The sequence below is a fragment of the Coregonus lavaretus genome, assembly GCF_964263955.1.
Source record: "Coregonus lavaretus genome assembly, chromosome: 4".
NCBI lineage: Eukaryota > Metazoa > Chordata > Actinopteri > Salmoniformes > Salmonidae > Coregonus > Coregonus lavaretus.
Window position 1 is genome coordinate 72,535,749 of NC_139991.1, and position 20,108 is coordinate 72,555,856.

At 44.7% G+C, this 20,108-nt stretch overlaps 1 protein-coding gene across 2 annotated transcripts in view; it reads right to left on the bottom strand.

Moving 5' to 3' along the window:
• Positions 1-7,670: 7,670 nt before the first annotated feature.
• The window catches only part of slc38a9 (solute carrier family 38 member 9), a 47,732-nt gene continuing 35,294 nt past the window's right edge, over positions 7,671-20,108 (bottom strand). For both annotated transcript variants that reach the window (XM_084159997.1, XM_084159998.1), the window contains exons 9-15: positions 18,345-18,587; positions 17,575-17,682; positions 17,041-17,147; positions 14,523-14,636; positions 12,501-12,649; positions 10,808-10,897; positions 7,671-10,499 (exon numbers count right to left, since the gene is read on the bottom strand). In XM_084159997.1, coding sequence (XP_084016123.1) covers positions 10,334-10,499; positions 10,808-10,897; positions 12,501-12,649; positions 14,523-14,636; positions 17,041-17,147; positions 17,575-17,682; positions 18,345-18,587 — 977 coding nt within the window. In that variant the 3' untranslated portion in view covers positions 7,671-10,333. The remainder of the gene's footprint in view (positions 10,500-10,807; positions 10,898-12,500; positions 12,650-14,522; positions 14,637-17,040; positions 17,148-17,574; positions 17,683-18,344; positions 18,588-20,108) is intronic.

Consider the following 20,108-nt stretch of genomic DNA (forward strand, 5'->3'; position numbering starts at 1 on the left):
GAGTCTGACAAAACGCATGACAAAAGGATTCAATTAATTTTGCATTTATAGTTTTCTAAAAGCACATTATGCACATAAAATACATTGCCTGCGAAGCAACAATATTTACAATGTTCTAAAACGGATTTATCTTTGGGGAGTCTACGGCTGCGTTTACACAGGCAACCAAATTCTGATCTTCTGCCACTGATTGGTCTTTTAGACCATTAAAGATCAAATCTTTTGCCAATAATGGTCAAAAGATCAGATTTGGGCTGCCTGTGGAAATGCAGCTTACATGTAGTAGAACCAATGCATGTATGAGCCACACAGCCCAAAAACAAGAAGAAATTCTACTCCAGTAATTTAATAAACTCTTTTTAAAAGGAAGAGGCTGCAGAGCAGACTTTTCTGGACCTTTCTTCCCGACAGCTGAAGGTCCTGATGCTTCTGCGCATTTGCGGGATTCTCTACTTTACGCAGTCTCTGCTCTACTCGCCTTGTGTATTTCTCTGCCAATCATGAATGATAATTCTTCCAGTTTTACTGGTGAAGTGTCCATGCAGCATCTGCCTACCAACAATCAGTTTCATGGGAATATGCATTTATATCTTCTTGAGTTATAGGCTACAGTTTCAAAGTAGCCTACAGTGTTGTTTTGAATTATGTAGAATGAGCGAATTTTAGAGCAGGTGGTGTTAACAAGCTGTAGAATAGCTTACTTGTGTTTTTAGTTTCAAAGCAAATTCTTCCTAGTGGCGCGTGCTGTTGAGGTTTGATCTCAATCATCCTACGCTATACACTATGCTATTATATTGGGTTCTGTTATGTAGAGTACTGTCTTTATGTGATCTTGCAGACATTAATAAAGTTAGATAAAAGCTGAATCAAAGGAGCACCATTCGCCAGAGTAGCCTGTTCCCTATGAGTAGATCAGAGACTGTGAGTAAAGTAAAGAATTCCTCACATGAGCAGAAGCTTAGGGACTTTTAGCTGTTGGGAAGAAAAGTCTGATCCGCAGCCACTCCGTTAAAAAAATAAAAAACATAATTGATATTAAATCCTCCCTGCTGGGTGAGTCATGATAGTGCATTACAAGGAGGAGTTGACTGATCCGATACTGGAGTGGAAGGAGGGCTCCAAAAACCCAGCCAGCACAATTTGTACACAGGAAGCTAACATTTCACAGCTCTTATGGTCCGATAGCCTGTATATCCACCTGCCGTTGTGGGTGATACGTCACTCGCCTGTTCTGCTCATGCGGACATTTGCATACTCTCCGGTGAGAACCTGACAAACTTGTTGAGTGCAGCAGCGCATTTCCCCCTGGCGCACCTTGGCTTTTGTTTCCTTACCGATTAATAAAACGTTGTACGTGTGCGTTCATGCAACAGTAAGTACCTTATCATAATGCATGTTTCCTTCATTTTCCCCCATGAAGAAATCGGGGAGGGGACTGTGGATATGTCTCTGTCCGTCCTTTAGTCACACATGTTGTCTCGGACTCGCTATAACGAGATTGAAAATGCAAACTTTAGGCCTCCCGAGTGCTTGACGCGTCACTACAGACCCGGGTTCGATCCCAGGCTGTGTCACAACCGGCCTTGACCGGGAGGTGGGCCAGGCGCCTGCAGGCTGACTTCGGTAGTCAGTTGAATGGTGATTGGCCCAAGGTGGGCGCTATAGTAATCAACTGTACGCACGTTAGTCACACGCAATATATCAGACACCATTGGCACGATAAAAAATATATATTTTTCGTGATATCCAATTGGTAGTTGCAGTCTTGTCCCATCGCTGCAACTCCTGTACGGACTCGGGAGAGGCGTAAGTCGAGAGCCATGTGTCCTCCGTAACACGACCCTGACAAGCCGCACTGCTTCTTGACACACTGCTCGCTTAACACGGAAGCCAGCCGCACCAATGTGTCGGAGGAAACACAGTACACCTGGCGACCGAGTCAGCGTGCATGCGCCCCGCCCGCCACAATGAGTCGCTAGAGCGCGATGGGACAATAACATCTGCCTCATGGGTCTCCCAGTTGCTTATGGCTGCGACACAGCCCGGGATCGAACCCGGGTCTGTAGTGAAGCCTCAAGCACTGTAGTGAAGCCTTAGACCGCTGCGCCACTCGGGAGCATTGGCACAATTTTTACGAAACTTGGGTGAATGATTTCGTCTTGCCATAGAGATCCATCATTTACAAAATGACACTGATTGGCCCAAGCTGGGCGCTATAGTAATCAACTGTACACACGTTAGTCACACGCAATATCTCAGACACCATTGGCACGATTTGGACAAAACTTGGGTGAATGATGCGTCTTGCCATAGAGATCTGGCATTTACAAAATGACACTGATTGGCCCAAGGGGTGTGCTGCGTCATTCGTGGGGGACATGTTTACTGTAGCCCTTTTTTTAATTTTTTTATTATCATTGATACACCCAGCAGTCATACGAGACAGAACTTACTTACCAAACTGTCACCAAGCTCTCTCTCTCTCTCTAGACCAGGGGTGTCAAACTCATTTTAGCTCAGGGGCCACATGGAGGAAAATCTATTCCCAAGTGGGCCGGATCGGAAAAATCATGGTATATATAACTTAAAAACAACAACTTCAGATTGTTTTCTTTGTTTTAATACGATCAACATACAACATAAAGCTGGAGCCTGAGGACAGTGTGTCCAAAATAGTACAAGCATAACATCACTATTAATCATAAAACACGTCAAGTTTATTTGAAAATTCTAAAGAAAAAGAACACACAAACACACAATGCCTCAGTGATTAACAGAACTGTTTCACAGATCACAGAACTATATCAGGGTGTCATTTCTCAGGCAGAAATGTAGATAAAAATAATGAAATCCTGTTCCCCAAACAAGTGCAAGAACCACAGAGTCAAGAATAGGTTAAATATACAAATAAAATAAAATCAATTAAAAACAATAGCACATCAACATAAAAACATATAAACATAAAGCTGGAGCCTGAGGACAGTGTCCAAAAGCACAACATCACTATTAATCATAAAAAACCTCAAGTTATTTGAAAGTTCTGAGGACAAAGAACACACAAACACACAATGCCTCAGTGATTCACAGAAGTATATCACAGATCACAGAACTATATCAGGGTGTCATTTCTCAGGCAGAAATGTAGATAAAAATAATGAAATCCTGTTCCCCAAACAAGTGCAAGAACCACAGAGTCAAGAATAGGTTAAATATACAAATAAAATACAATCAATTAAAAACAATAGCACATCAACATATAAACATAAATCTGAAAGCGTTGCTCAAACTCCCGTAGCAGTCCAGTTATTTTATCTTTGAACCGCTTCATGTCTGCCACATGTTGGGTCGCGCACACATTTTTCAGACAGGGGAAGTGAGCTGCATCACCACCGGCAAGTTGCGTCTCCCACAATGACAGCTTCAACTTGAAAGAACGTATGCTGTCATAATACTGCGTGACAACTTTGTTGCGCCCTTGCAGCTGTTTGTTCAAGTTATTCAGGTGCTCTGTAACATCCACCATAAATGCAAGGTCCGGCATCCATTCTGCGAAATGAAATTCTAACACTGGTTTGCCCTTTTCTTCCATGAACTGTTCAATTTCTTCTCGTAAATCAAAGAAACGCCTCAGCACAGCACCTCGGCTTAACCATCTTACCTCAGTGTGGTATGGCAGGCCATAGATGTGGTCTTTCTCTCTGAGAAGGCTGTCAAACTGACGGTGATTCAGTCTTCTGGATCGGATGAAATTAACAGTTTGGATGACCACCTTCATGACGTTATCCATCTTTAATGACTTGCAACACAAAGCCTCCTGGTGCAAAATACAGTGAAAAGTCAAAAAATCACGTCCTCCATTTGCAGATTGCACTTTCTCTCTGAACTTTGTCACAACGCCTGCTTTTTTCCCGATCATTGAGGGCGCACCATCTGTAGCCAGGCTGACAGCGCGGGACCAGTCCACTCCGACCCTGTCCAGCGCGCCGACGAGTGCGGTAAAAATATCAGCTGCTGTCGTTGTATCTGTCATCGGCACCAACTCCACGAACTCCTCGGTGACGGTCAATGTGTCATCAACTCCGCAGATGAAAAAATGGCCAGTTGTGCAACATCTGTAATGTCCGTGCTTTCATCAATTGCAACCGAAAACGCAATAAATGACTTTACTTTTTGCTTCAACTGGCTGTCCAAATCCACTGAAAGATCGGAAATCCTGTCTGCAACTGTGTTTCTTGTCAGGCTGATATTTACAAAAGCCTGCCGCTTTTCAGGGCACACAATCTCCGCTGCCTTCATCATGCATGTTTTTACAAATTCACCCTCACTAAATGGTTTTGAAGCCACTGCGATTTCATTAGCAATGAGGTAGCTAGCTTTCACTGCAGCGTCACTGATGTCTCGGCTGTGAGTAAACACAGACTGCTGTTTCTTCAGACCCGCCAACAGTTCATTCACCTTCTCTCATCTCCGCTGTCCTTGAAAGTTGTCATATTTGTCGGCATGAAGACTCACATAGTGGCGACGAAGGTTATATTCTTTCAGCACTGCAACATGCTCTGAACACACCAAACATACAGCTTTCCCATTCAATTCCGTGATTAAATAGGATGACAATTTTTCTTGGAACACTCTGCACTCTGCATCCACTTTTCTCTTTTTTGACAGAGACATATTGGGGCAATGAGGGTGCCAAAGCACATAATGTTAAATGTAGAAGCCGTAATAAATATCGCGGGCAAAACAAAGTAGCTCATTGGCTGCACGTGCTTGACCTACTTGCTCTGCCCCGGTATAAACAGTTTGCTTGCTTAACACAATTGCTATTGCGCCATCCAGTAGACGCAATTGGAACAGCAGTTTATTTTATTGAAAAATTGCAGCGCATTTTTATACTTTTTTTTATTTTTATCATCTCGCGGGCCGGATTAAACCCGTTTGCGGGCCGTACGTTTGACACCCCTGCTCTAGACTGATTGGAGAGGTCACGTGGAGGGCTCTGTCTCTCTAGACCAGGGTTCTTCAATTCCGGTCCCGGAGGTGCCGAAACATCTCTGTTTTTCATCCTCTCCTTCTAATCAGGGGCTAATTCAGACCTGGGACACCAGGTGAGTGCAATTAACTACCAGGTAGAAATAAAAAACAGAAGTGTTTCAGCCCTCCAGGACCGGTGTTGAAGAACCCTGCTCTAGACTGATCGGAGAGGTCACGTGGAGGGCTCTGTCTCTGTAGACGAATTGGAGAGGTCACGTGGAGGGCTCTGTCTCTCTAGACGAATTGGAGAGGTCGCGTGGAGGGCTCTGTCTCTCTAGACTGATCGGAGAGGTCACGTGGAGGGCTCTGTCTCTCTAGACCGATTTGGAGAGGTCACGTGGAGGGCTCTGTCTCTCTAGACCGATTTGGAGAGGTCACGTGGAGGGCTCTGTCTCTCTAGACTGATTGGAGAGGTCGCGTGGAGGGCTCTGTCTCTCTAGACCGATTTGGAGAGGTCACGTGGAGGGCTCTGTCTCTCTAGACGAATTGGAGAGGTCACGTGGAGGGCTCTGTCTCTCTAGACGAATTGGAGAGGTCACGTGGAGGGCTTTGTCTCTCTAGACGAATTGGAGAGGTCACGTGGAGGGCTCTGTCTCTCTAGACGAATTGGAGAGGTCACGTGGAGGGCTTTGTCTCTCTAGACGAATTGGAGAGGTCGCGTGGAGGGCTTTGTCTCTCTAGACGAATTGGAGAGGTCGCGTGGAGGGCTCTGTCTCTCTAGACCGATTTGGAGAGGTCGCGTGGAGGGCTCTGTCTCTCTAGACCGATTTGGAGAGGTCACGTGGAGGGCTCTGTCTCTCTAGACTGATTGGAGAGGTCGCGTGGAGGGCTCTGTCTCTCTAGACCGATTTGGAGAGGTCGCGTGGAGGGCTCTGTCTCTCTAGACTGATTGGAGAGGTCGCGTGGAGGGCTCTGTCTCTCTAGACCGATTTGGAGAGGTCGCGTGGAGGGCTCTGTCTCTCTAGACCGATTTGGAGAGGTCACGTGGAGGGCTCTGTCTCTCTAGACTGATTGGAGAGGTCGCGTGGAGGGCTCTGTCTCTCTAGACCGATTTGGAGAGGTCGCGTGGAGGGCTCTGTCTCTCTAGACCGATTTGGAGAGGTCGCGTGGAGGGCTCTGTCTCTCTAGACTGAGTGGAGGGCTCTGTCTCTCTAGACGAATTGGAGAGGTCACGTGGAGGGCTCTGTCTCTCTAGATGAATTGGAGAGGTCGCGTGGAGGGCTCTGTCTCTCTAGACTGAGTGGAGGGCTCTGTCTCTCTAGAACGATTGGAGAGGTCGCGTGGAGGGCTCTGTCATTTTTCTTTCTCGTCTATTTTCACGGTGGAGGGCTAAAACATCGTTATTGACCCCCACGATGAAATCGGAGGTGGGACTATGGATCTTTATCCGTACGTTAGTCACACGCAATATCTCAGACACCACTGGCTCGATTTTGACTAAACTTGGGTGAATGATGCGTCATGGCATAGAGATCTGGCATTTAGAAAATTACACTGATGGGCTCAAAGGTGGCGCTATGGTAATCAACTGAAATTCCCAACTTTGAACAAGCATATCTCCTGTCCCGTTTAAGCTTGAATTGTTGTCACTGATAGGCCCAAGGGGGGGCGCTGCATCATTCGTGATGGACAACATGTTTACTGTTGCCTTGTGGTATATTGTGTTAGGATGTTTTCTACTTTAGCACACCTAGCTAGTCTACTTATTGGGCGTGTTCGAGCAGATCATTTTTGTCAAGTTGCGTTTCAAAGTGTCTTGCATTATTTAAACTTGACAAATCATGTGATCGAAGGTTATTCAGTTTTGACTGCAGTCAGAGAGGGAGAGGTGAAGCTAGAGGGTTTACTCCACCCAAAATCTGTCCACGTTAAGCAGATCAATAATTATTAATCAATTGAGGAGTTTTTCTATGGAGGGGCACAATGATTTTCGAATTTAGTCAAGATACAAATGTATTGGCATTTTGATACGCGAGGCTTATTTGATCCAATAGAAGTGTCATAATGCTTAAGGTTACGAGTGTACTGATATAAGTGTGATGCACATGACAACCTGGCAACTTGGAGAAAAAACACTATCGGAGTTGTCTCTGTTGAAATTCGAGACGTCTATGCATATTCATGAGGCCATTGAATACAGACGGTTGACGTCAACACCGCACATAAAATATTCAAAAAAGTATTCAAATAACGACATGTATCCACCAATCCAAAGAGAGGATCAGGCGGGAGATTGACAGCCCGCCGTTCTGCTCTGTGGACAACGAATCCCATTGAGGGCGGAGACAAGCATCTCGTCATTGGCCGTGTTCGAGAGGATCAAAAGCGTAATGTATCATGGGTAAATTGTGACCGACTGACTGATCTACAAATAATGAGTAGTTATTTATGAAGCGAGGTTCTTTGTAGATCAGTCAGTCCGCAGTCACCTGCACTGTCGGCTGCAATGTTGAACAAGCCCATAATATCCAGGATCGTTTCTGCAGTTGTTCTTCCCCAACTTCATCCTGCAGCCATCACCTGCGTTGTGGGAGGCTCTATTGCCAACCAACCAATCAGGGTGTTTTTGTTTGACCCCACGCCAATGTGACCAAAGACATGACTGAAACAGGAACCAACTTTGACACAATTCATTATACAGTGGATATATACACATTTTAATATGATATTTGATGCACTCTCACAGACTGATTGTACAATGTACACACGATTTCAGTTTGAGTGTGTGAAATGGGGGTTGGAGACATGTTTATTTTGACATTATAAAGAAAAACTTTTAAACAATGGCAACACTGACATGTTGATCTGAGCCTTGCTGTTGGAAAACCACAGTGTCCAACTTTCGGCTGTCGCAGATGCATCTCCCCCGACTTCGCCTTACCATTCGCTAGCTAATTGATTTGCAGGTGGTGGCATCATGCCCAGTAATTGCTTATATGTATATAGAGCAATAGTAATGACGTATTTTTGTAGGCACTAATGCCACCATGGCTCATTGGCCAAAGCCTATGGGGAAATTCATTTTTGTAGAACAAAACATATAAGAGCTCCTAAACCAGTGTTAACCGCAACCTTATTTTGAGCGTTCATCCCAAAACCCTATTCTTTCCCCATTTGGAATGGCCAAACGAACATTTTTAGGACTACAAGCTGGTGAGCTCTATAGAGCACATGTATACAGTTACTTGGTTGTAACTGCGGACACGCAAGGTATTTTAGACTGATTGGAGATGTTCTACCTTACTATTCCAATAGCAGTTTGTTACTTCATTGTAATATTGTTTATTGCTATATCCTGATATTGTATTTAAATTACTAATCATTCCTCTCTTTATTCTGTAATTTCAGACAACCACACACACACACACTAAAATACCCCTGTGAATATAATTGCCATTAAACTCCATAACTGGAATTGGAGTAGTTGACATCTTTCTTACTGAAGAATGAGGCCTGCTTTTGTATCACGAGCAACATTTAGTGAACGTACACTCCATTACACCACCCATACAATCCCTTTATCCATCCGACAACATTAAGGTGCAGTTTCTCAGAAGAATTAAGTTAAGAACCATATGTAGCAACAACAAAAAGAAACTGTTCAAAACAGAGTTAGCTTCCATTTGTTCAAGTATACTGTTGGTGCTCCAAAATGACTATGGCATCATTCTGTCAAATGGCAGATGTACTATATATATATATATATATATATATGTTACAATAACACTCTGGAGTGAGGTTTACCCTTGGTACAGATCTGGGATCAGCTTCCCCTTCCCCAATCCTAACCTTAACCATTAATGGGGAAAATACAAAACTGGCCCAAGATCAGTGTCTCGGGGCAACTTTACCCTACTCCTTACAATAACAACGTAATACATTTAAGGAAAATACCACTCCAACTTTTCATATTTGTTTTCGTTAGTCCACTGTTGATTCAGTCACAAAATGTTTTGCATGTCAGCAATCAAGTTTAAGAGATAGAATTTTTTTAAATACAGGAAGTGTCGAAGTATGATGCGTTTTAAGATGGCAAATTATTTTGAAAGTTCTATATCTTAAACTTGATTGCTGACATGCGAAACATTATGGGACTGTATAAAACAAATATGAAAATAGTTGGAGTGGTATTTTCCTTTAAGAGCCAGGGAACAAATATGAACCCCCTAATCCCACCCAATGATCTACATGGGCCAAGAAAATTCAAAAGGCCAAAAACGGAAACCACAATATAATTTCCCTGCTTTTACTTCTAACAATTCCATCCAGATGTTTTTTTTGTGTGTTTTTTTAAGATACAATGAATACAGGACATGATTTGTGCATTTCCCCTGAGGGAGGGAGGGGGGGGGGGGTTTAAGGGAATCATTTAGTAACATTGGTCAGTCAAATGCTTCACTCTCTGGGGAATTATGCTGCAGAATGTCTGTGATCACATGATTATCCATTGATAACTCTCCCACAGACTTCTGGCCGTTGCACTGTTCTACTTTGAAGCAAGCTATGCACACATTATTTCTAATCCATTATTAAATTGGGATGCTTCAATTATGTTATACATATTAATTGCATTTAAACAAAATTAAATATGAATGTATTTTGCGCTGATTTGAATAGTGCTTAATCGTTCAAATTACAATGGAAACCCAAAAAATAAATAAACCTTTTAACTGATATTTCGTTATTTCCACTTTATCAGAACAGCATATGTGAACAAGGCTGTGCAAGACTAGCTCCGTCCTATTGAACTACGAAATAAACCAAATAATAATTAAATCAAGATAAAATAACCTAAAACGTATTTCTGCACTATCATGTTGAAGGAGGATAGTTCTGAGGGGAAAGTCAATGCCCTTAAAAAAAAAAAAACGGTGAAAATGATTAGTGTTAATAGGTTTGTGGAGGGTGCAAAACTACCGTAAATATCCAAAAAGAGTTAATAGTGAAAAAATAAGCATAATCAAAATTGACGTGAAACTCCCACTAAAAGAAGAGAACATGCAGTTAAAGACACCAGCTTGGATTCCCCAGAGACTGCTACCTGTGCAGACCAGACTATAAGAGTTGACCACTGGATGCAGTCTCCATGTATACAAAAGGCTTGTGCAGGGTCGTAATCATCAGTGCACTCACCAGAAAAAGGTTTTTGAAACATTTTGCATCGGAAAACTAAAATGAGCATTTCTCATTGGACAAGTCCAAGTAGTCCCACCTCCCTGTTTCTGTCCATTTTCTTCTGTTTGGTGACTAATGAACACGACCCTGGTTCATTGAGGGACCGACCAACCAACTAGTGGCATAACTACATGAAGAACTGTCCTGCCACATTGGCCACGCCCAGGACAATGAGGAGGCTGTGGAAGATGGCCGAGGGCCAGCTGAGCTCCCCTCTACGCTTCTGGGAGATCATGTGGACCAGGGAGGGGAAGACAAAAACCAGGGCCAGGCCACACGTTGCCCCCGAGTACCTGGGAGGAGAAACAGAGAGAGGACGGATGATCTATATGGGCTGGGCAAGCGAGGGTGAATTCAATTCAGTTCAAAGAGGGTGCGTTATTTTTACTGTGAGACACTGGGCCAAAAGTGTGTTTAAAGTAAAATGTTGGTGTCAATCTTACATTAATGTTAATGGGGGGATTTGCAGGATAATTTGAATACCGATATCTCAAGGATTTGGCCCTACATTTTTATTTTCCATTTGAAAGGAACACCTTGTTTTTGGTTCTCTTTATCAACAAACATCTTTCTAATTTCCATAGCTTAGCAGCCGTCTTACCTTATAATGGAGCCGATGTTGGGGTAATACTTCGCCATGCAGACACCAGTGCCAACGATGAAAATGTTCAGAGTGAAAACGTGGAAGAAACTAGGGGATAAAGAGATTAAGAATTGTAACATTTTGTAGAAAGCTTGTTTTAACCATCAAAGCTTCAACACACAAGACTGACCCCTCTTCTAATGGAGACATCAGTAAATTAGCTGCTGGGTTTTTCCCGTGCGTATCGAGAATGGTCCATCAACCAAAGGACATCAAGCCAACTTGACACAACTGTGGGAAGCATTGGAGTCAACATGGGCCAGCATCCCTGTGGAACGCTTTCGACACCTTGTAGAGTCCACGCCCCGACGAATTAAGGCTGTTCTAGGGCAAAAAGGGGGGGGTGCAACTCATTATTAGGAAGGTGTTCCTAATTTTTGGTATTCACTCATTTACTTTCATTCCTGTAAAACACTTATTTTCAACAGCGCATAGATAATAATAACCGGGCAAATTACAAAAGTTGTCACTCAATTAATAAAGCCTAATATCTAGCAAGCCATTTCAGCAGTTGAATGCTGAAGGTGCCATGCAGATGTGCAAGATCAGGAACAGGCCGCCTACCTCGTTGGTCAGCGTGCGTCGCTGGGAACAGTGCACAGTTTGACTAGGATACTGATATTCCCTAGGGTTGTTTGGCATATAAAAACGACTTGTAGATCAATGACTGTCAACACAGTTACATGTTTAGTTCGACACTGAAGGAGAGGACGTCACAGAAGATAAAAAGGTATTTTCGTAAAGTAATATCAGCAAAACATTTGAGTGGATCGGCGATTCGTAACGTTTGAATCGATTGTCTGACCCGATGCATGCTACATTTGGACCGATGCAGTCAACTCTTAAATATTTGAATCGGACATATTGGTGAATCATTACATCCCTATTAAGGTGCCAAGACAAACGGGCAGCTGGGCGTTGGTACCCATACGCGAATATCTCTCTCCTCACTGAATGAATGCTGTCAATAGAGGAACGGCTGACAGAAACTGATAATTGTGCGCGTGACTTTACAATTACATTTGAATGAACTGAATGATGACGATGAGGAAGGTGAAGGTGATTGAATTCAGAACAATAGTGTAATAATGATGAAGAATTGTGAACACCAAGAAAGCAGCTACTGCTGCCAACAACGTGTTGTCCTCCTCCACCTCAGGGGAGGCGCACCGTGTTCTAAATAACTCAACTGGCAAGTTTGCCTGTCTGTAAAGAGAAGGGCGGGCTGTACTTTGATCCTGATGCTCTGATTGGATAGCGTGAAGCAGTCTCTAGCTTCACATTCCCCCCCCCCGATCACTCGTCATCGCATGTTTGGGTCTGATCATTCAGATTGCTGCTGCCTTCTGTTAGCCTGCTACTATGATAAACCCATAGGCGAGGACGTTTGCTAGCAAGCCATCAATGTGCATAATATCTACCAAGCAAAGTGACAGTAGGGAAAGAAGAAGAAATGCTGATGAGCATTCTGTGACAGCAAACTTGAGGACAGTAAAACAGACACACATACAACCCCCTCCGTGCACTGCTACTAATCTGCAGCGGTTTTGGGGACATTGATATTTGAGGCATAATAAAACCCTTCAGCTGTTTCCAACCACGAGTAGCACATACACTACGTGACAAGGCTAGGGGCAGCGGCAGTCGCTACCTGGGGTAGTGTTTCCCGAAGACCTGGCTCATCACCTGGACGCGCACCAGGTAGCCCAGCAGGGGGTAGACGGTGGTCATCTGGAAAAGCAGGCAGGTCCGTGCCACAAACACCAGCACGTCACTGCTGGGGAAGTTATCCAGGAAGTTCTGCAAGAAACAGACAAGACAAGATGTCAGAAGGGTGGCAACTGTCATTTCATAACGCCTAACTTAAAGGAGTAGGGTAAAGTTGCCCCTAGATGCTGATCTCTGTTCCATTTGGCCTTTTCCCCACTAATGGTTAAGGTTAGGATTGGGGGAGGGGAAGCTGATCCTAGACCTGTACCTAGGGGAAACCACCCTGGTGCCAACTCAGATACACTACATGACCAAAAGTATGTGGACACCTGCTCGCCGAATAGCTCATTCCAAAATCATGGGCATTAATATGGAGTTGGTCCCCCCTTTGCTGCTATAACAGCATCCACTCTTCTGGGAAGGCTTTTCACTAGATCAGGGTTCTTCAATTCCGGTCCTGGAGGGCCGAAACACTTCTGTTTTTTATTTCTACCTGGTAGTTAATTGCACTCACCTGGTGTCCCAGGTCTGAATTAGCCCCTGATTAGAAGGAGAGGATGAAAAACAGAGGTGTTTCGGGCCCTCCGGGACCGGAATTGAAGAACCCTGCACTAGATGTTGGTACATTGCTGCAGGGACTTGCTTCCATTCAGCCACAAGAGCATTAGTGAGGTCTGGCACTGATGTTGGGCGATTAGGTCTGGCTCGCAGTCGGCGTTCCAATTCATCCCAAAGGTGTTTGATGGGGTTGAGGTCAGGGCTCTATGCAGGCCAGTCAAGTTCTTCCACACCGATCTCGACAAACCATTTCTGTATGGACCTCGCTTTGTGCATGGGGACATTGTCATGCTGAAACAGGAAAGGGCCCCAAACTGTTGCTACAAAGTTGGAGACATAGAATCGTCTTGAATGTCATTGTATGTTGTAGTGTTAAGATTTCCCTTCACTGGAACTAAGGGGCCTAGCCCAAACCATAAAAAAACAGCCCCAGACCATTATTCCTCCACCAAACTTTACAGTTGGCACTATGCATTCAGGCAGGTAGCGTTCCCCTGGCATCCGCCAAACCCAGATTCGTCCGTCAGACTGCCAGATGGTGAAGCGTGATTCATCACTCCAGAGACCGTGTTTCCAGAGTCCAATGGCAGCGAGCTTGACACCACTACAGCCGACGCTTGGCATTGCGCATGGTGATCTTAGGCTTGTGTGCGGCTGCTCGGCCATGGAAACCCATTTCATGAAGCTCCCGACTAACAGTTATTGTGCTGACGTTACTTCCAGAGGCAGTTTGGACCTCGGTAGCGAGTGTTGCTACACGCTTCAGCACTTGCAGTCACGTTCTGTGAGCTTGTGTGGCCTACCACTTCGCGGCTGAGCCGTTGTTAATAATATAATAATAATAATAATAATAATAATAATAATAATAATAATAATAATATGCCATTTAGCAGACGCTTTTATCCAAAGCGACTTACAGTCATGCGTGCATACATTTTTGTGTATGGGTGGTCCCGGGGATCGAACCCACTACCCTGGCGTTACAAGCGCCGTGCTCTACCAGTTGAGCTACAGCACCTAGACGTTTCCACTTCACAATAACAGCACTTACAGTTGACCGGGGCAGCTCTAGCAGGGCAGTAATTGACGGTCTCACGTTGAAAGTCACTGAGCTCTTCAGTAAGGCCATTCTACTGCCAATGTTTGTCTATGCTCGATTTTATACACCGGTCAGCAACGTGTGTGACTGAAATAGCTGAATCCACTAATTTGAAGGGGTGTCCACATTCTTTTGTATATATAGTGTAGACATGAGAGTTAGACATAATTGCTAGAGGTCAAGTCAAATAAGAGGGGAATATCCACTCTGCTCTTCTCCGTGTCTTGGAGATTATTTTTGTCCAGCTCCTGTTATTTTGGATGTAAATAAAACCCTCTCTCTTCAAAAGTGAAGTGAAAGCCTTACTGGTTCAATGCAGTCTTTTGACAGAGGAGGGGAGGGGAACGCAGCAAAGATCAACACTCCCACGTATAGGTACGTCAGTCCCACCAGTAGGTAGGCCACAGACAAGTCCCGCACCTGAAACCACAACACAACATTGTTTATTTCATGATAGAACAGAATCGACACAGTAGTTGGAATAGATCTTTATTACAGAGGAAACTGTCGCACACAACAGGCTGGGTGCAGCACATGGTCAGCCGCAGAGCTAAGTAGGTTAGGGGTTAAGTGCCTTGCTCAAGGGCAACAAAACCACGGTCAAATAGGTTGTTCTTCACAGCACTGTTGGTGACCAGGTTATGCTAATATGTAGTCACGCTCACCAGAGTTCAAAGCTTGGCAAAAGAGACAATTGTTCTCTATTTTATCAGGTAATGGAATTGCACAATCGGCAGTACAACCACGTGAAGTGTCTAAAGTTTGCTTCCAAACATTAACGGTTGTGAGACTAGTGACTGAGTAGACTGTGGGGTTTGGGTAAGCAAAAAATGTGGGTAAGCAAAAAATGCGGGTAAGCAAAAAATGTGAAAGGAACAGGAAACAGAGATTGGAGCCAGAGACTTCACAATAGAACAATGAAAAGTGTACAGGGCTCTTGTCAAAAGTAGTGCACCAGGGAATAGGGTGCCATTTGTGACGCACTTTTAGTCTACTCTGTAACTCTGACACAAGCCACTTCCTTCCTGTCTCAACAGTGGTTTTCAGAACAAAATGCCCTGACACGGTAAAAATATTAATAGTTCCAGCAAAAAATGTTTGGTAAGAATCTGTGTTGTCAAACGTTAATGGTTAGTCATACATAACACCAGCAGCCTCAAACTGAAGGTAATGGGGTTCGGCAGTTGGAGAAAAGTAGTGACAGACTAACCATGGAGAACACTAAACATGATGACAGACTAACCATGGAGAACACTAAACATGATGACAGACTAACCATGGAGAACACTAAACATGATGACAGACTGACCATGGAGAACACTAAACATGATGACAGACTAACCATGGAGAACACTAAACATGATGACAGACTAACCATGGAGAACATTAAACATGATGACAGACTGACCATGGAGAACACTAAACATGACAGACTAACCATGGAGAACACTAAACATGATGACAGACTAACCATGGAGAATACTAAACATGATGACAGACTAACCATGGAGAACACTAAACATGATGACAGACTAACCATGGAGAACACTAAACATGATGACAGACTAACCATGGAGAACACTAAACATGATGACAGACTGACCATGGAGAACACTAAACATGATGACAGACTAACCATGGAGAACACTAAACATGATGACAGACTAACCATGGAGAACACTAAACATGATGACAGACTGACCATGGAGAACACTAAACATGATGACAGACTAACCATGGAGAACACTAAACATGATGACAGACTGACCATGGAGAACACTAAACATGATGACAGACTGACCATGGAGAACACTAAACATGATGACAGACTGACCATGGAGAACACTAAACATGATGACAGACTAACCATGGAGAACACTAAACATGATGACAGACTAACCATGGAGAACACTAAACATGATGACAGACTGACCATGGAGAACACTAAACATGATGACAGACTAACCATGGAGAACACTAAACATGATGACAGACTAACCATGGAGAACACTAAACATGATGACAGACTAACCATGGAGAACACTAAACATGATGACAGACTAACCATGGAGAACACTAAACATGATGACAGACTGACCATGGAGAACACTAAACATGATGACAGACTGACCATGGAGAACACTAAACATGATGACAGACTAACCATGGAGAACACTAAACATAAGGACAGACTAACCATGGAGAACACTAAACATGATGTCAGACTAACCATGGAGAACACTAAACATGATGACAGACTGACCATGGAGAACACTAAACATGATGACAGACTGACCATGGAGAACACTAAACATGATGACAGACTAACCATGGAGAACACTAAACATGATGACCAGGGAAGTGAACTCGACAGAGGATAAAAGCTAAGACAACAGAGAATCCGGGTAACTGTGTGAAGAGATGTGTTAGTGTGGACTAGAATATGTGTATGGATGGTGAGGTTCTGACATGGAGAGGGAGGGAGTTCCTGAGTTGGGGAGCTGCACTGCTAAAAGCCTGGTCTCCCATGGAGTGGAGCCTGGTGCGAGGGATGGTGAAGAAGCCAGTGTCAGAGGAGCGCAGTGAACAGGTGGGAGTGTAGGGGTGCAGGGGGTCAGTAAGGTATGTGGGTGCCAGTCCATTGACTGGCCAACTAACTCACGTTGTTCTCCTGGTGTAATGGAGGCATAACCGCTAACGTGGCCAACTAACTCACGTTGTTCTCCTGGTGTAATGGAGGCATAACCGCTAACGTGGCCAACTAAGGCACATTGTTCTCCTGGTGTAATGGAGGCATAACCGCTAACGTGGCCAACTAACTCACGTTGTTCTCCTGGTGCTTGTTGCTCTTCATCAAGGTGATGATGCAGTTGTGGATAAAGAAGGCCAGGGTGAGAACACCAGTCAGCTGAGGGAACAGCAGCCTGAACTCTGGGGGGTGGACACACACACGTTACCAAGTTAGTTGCATAATTTTAACTTTGAGCAAATAAGGAGTATGTCAGTCTCTTGGGGTCTGTCATAGTCCTCAAAAAAACTTGACATGTTATCATATTGATTTGTAAAGGCCTGACCCCAAACTAAGGGATCAATCTCCCCAGACATACAAATTGAACAGGAAAAGGCCCCCAACTGTCTGCAAACACTGATTAAGATAGCATTGTTGTTTAATGGGCGGAGCTTATCCAAGGTATTTTGGGGTCAAAGTTGTGGAAAATCACTGGGCCGCCTCATCGTAAACAATTACGTCATCGTGACTCATCATTATCGCCACCTATTTGTAAACAATGACATCATCATAATCACCATTGCCACCTTTCTTGTAAACAATGAAATCGTAGTCATCATCATAATTTACCTGGGACGTAGAAATGAGTGGAATCTAACCAGTGGAACTCCAGGTGAAAGCCCAGACGAATAGCCTTCAGTGTGACCAGGATGATCAGGTAGACCACAGATATGGTGCCTGGGGGGGGAATCAATAGAGATCAATGAGGCAACAGTAGTCGTACAGGGCAGCCAGAAACAGAAACACATAGCACGTCACCAAACAATGACTCATGTCAACCCATTTACCTCACTTTAACAAAAAGCTGACTGCTTTTTCAGAGTCAAGCTATTGTTTGCATGCCTCATTGACAATCATGAGCAAAATGACTTCTATTTTCACTAGCCATAGCAAAAAAGGTGATATCATTGAACTGAGCTTTCATTAACGGTAGCTAGACAATTTAAAATTGGGAAAAATCCATAATAGCTCCTCAAACATAAATAATGAATTTATAAAATGCATAGATTCTCTACTTTTCTCCCAAAGTGTGCAGTTGAACACTCCCTTGGTAGAAACTCACTCCAACTAATGCTTACACCTAACCAATGCTTTTAAACCATGAAAGAGAAAGTGCAAGAGAACTGAGACTTAGCTTCAATTAGCATAGACCAGCTCTTAATTAGGGTCCTGGTGAAAATTTGTGTTTTTGCCGTGGCACACCTGATTCCTCTAATCAAAGGTTTGATGAGTTGATTATTTGAGTCAGGTGTGTAGTGCTAGGGGGGGGAAACTAAAATGTGCACCCTTTTGGGTCCCCTTGACCAGGATTGAGAAACAGTGGGATAGGCAGTCCTTACCCAGGAAGGTGAAGCGGGCGAAGAAGGAGGCAGAGCGGAAGTTGAGCAGGGGCAGCAGCAGGATGATGAGGTAGAAGGGGATGGTGTTGGTCTTGCTCCACCAGCGGTCGAACAGGGCTGTGCCTGACGTGTCGTTGCCATAGTAGTAGTAGTTGTTGTTGTTGCTGCTGCTCAGGTAGAGGGCGCTGATGCCGCTGCTGCAGTTCCCTCCGTGGTCCCCCGTGTCGGGGAACGGACAGATCACTGGGGAAGGCAGATGGGTGTTAGGGAACGGGCAGATCACCGGGGGAGGCAGATGGGTGTTAGGGAACGGACAGATCACTGGGGAAGGCAGATGGGTGTTAGGGAACGGACAGATCACCGGGGGAGGCAGATGGGTGTTAGGGAACGGACAGATCACTGGGGAAGGCAGATGGGTGTTAGGGAACGGACAGATCACTGGGGAAGGCAGATGGGTGTTAGGGAACGGGCAGATCACCGGGGGAGGCAGATGGGTGTTAGGGAACGGACAGATCACTGGGGAAGGCAGATGGGTGTTAGGGAACGGACAGATCACCGGGGGAGGCAGATGGGTGTTAGGGAACGGGCAGATCACCGGGGGAGGCAGTTTAGGACAGGAAGAGGGTGTGGTAGTTTAGGACAAGAGGAGGGTGTGGTAAGTCACTCTGGATAAGAGCGTCTGCTAAATGACGTAAATGTAAATGTAGTTTAGGACAGGAGGAGGGTGTGGTAGTTTAGGACAAGAGGAGGGTGTGGTAGTTTAGGACAAGAGGAGGGTGTGGTAGTTTAGGACAAGAGGAGGGTGTGGTAGTTTAGGACAAGAGGAGGGTGTGGTAGTTTATTTAGGACAGGAGGAGGGTGTGGTAGTTTAGGACAATAGGAGGGTGTGGTAGTTTAGGACAAGAGGAGGGTGTGGTAGTTTAGGACAAGAGGAGGGTGTGGTAGTTTAGGACAAGAGGAGGGTGTGGTAAGTCACTCTGGATAAGAGCGTCTGCTAAATGACGTAAATGTAAATGTAGTTTAGGACAGGAGGAGGGTGTGGTAGTTTAGGACAGGAGGAGGGTGTGGTAGTTTAGGACAGGAGGAGGGTGTGGTAGTTTAGGACAAGAGGAGGGTGTGGTAGTTTAGGACAAGAGGAGGGTGTGGTAGTTTAGGACAGGAGGAGGGTGTGGTAGTTTAGGACAGGAGGAGGGTGTGGTAGTTTAGGACAAGAGGAGGGTGTGGTAGTTTAGGACAGTAGGAGGGTGTGGTAGTTTAGGACAAGAGGAGGGTGTGGTAGTTTAGGACAAGAGGAGGGTGTGGTAGTTTAGGACAGGAGTTTAGCTTGACAATGACAATAGTTGGCAAAAGCACAACCAGATCTGGTACCAGGCTAGAGGATGGTGACTATAGAACTAAACACTTGCACATCTGAACGTATTGTGATGGAACACCTAGACAGATGCGTAGAAGATTCAAAAACGAAAGTGAAAAGTTGTTTGTTTTGCAAGTATACACACAGTGTGCGGCAGTCATTTACATGACTCAGTCTATGGGAGAGAGGAGAGAACCAGAGCAGTCTATGGGAGAGAGGAGAGAACCAGAGCAGTCTATGAGAGAGAGGAGAGAACCAGAGCAGTCTGAGAGAGAGGAGAGAACCAGAGCAGTCCATGAGAGAGAGGAGAGAACCAGAGCAGTCCATGAGAGAGAGGAGAGAACCAGAGCAGTCCATGAGAGAGGAGAGAACCAGAGCAGTCCATGAGAGAGAGGAGAGAACCAGAGCAG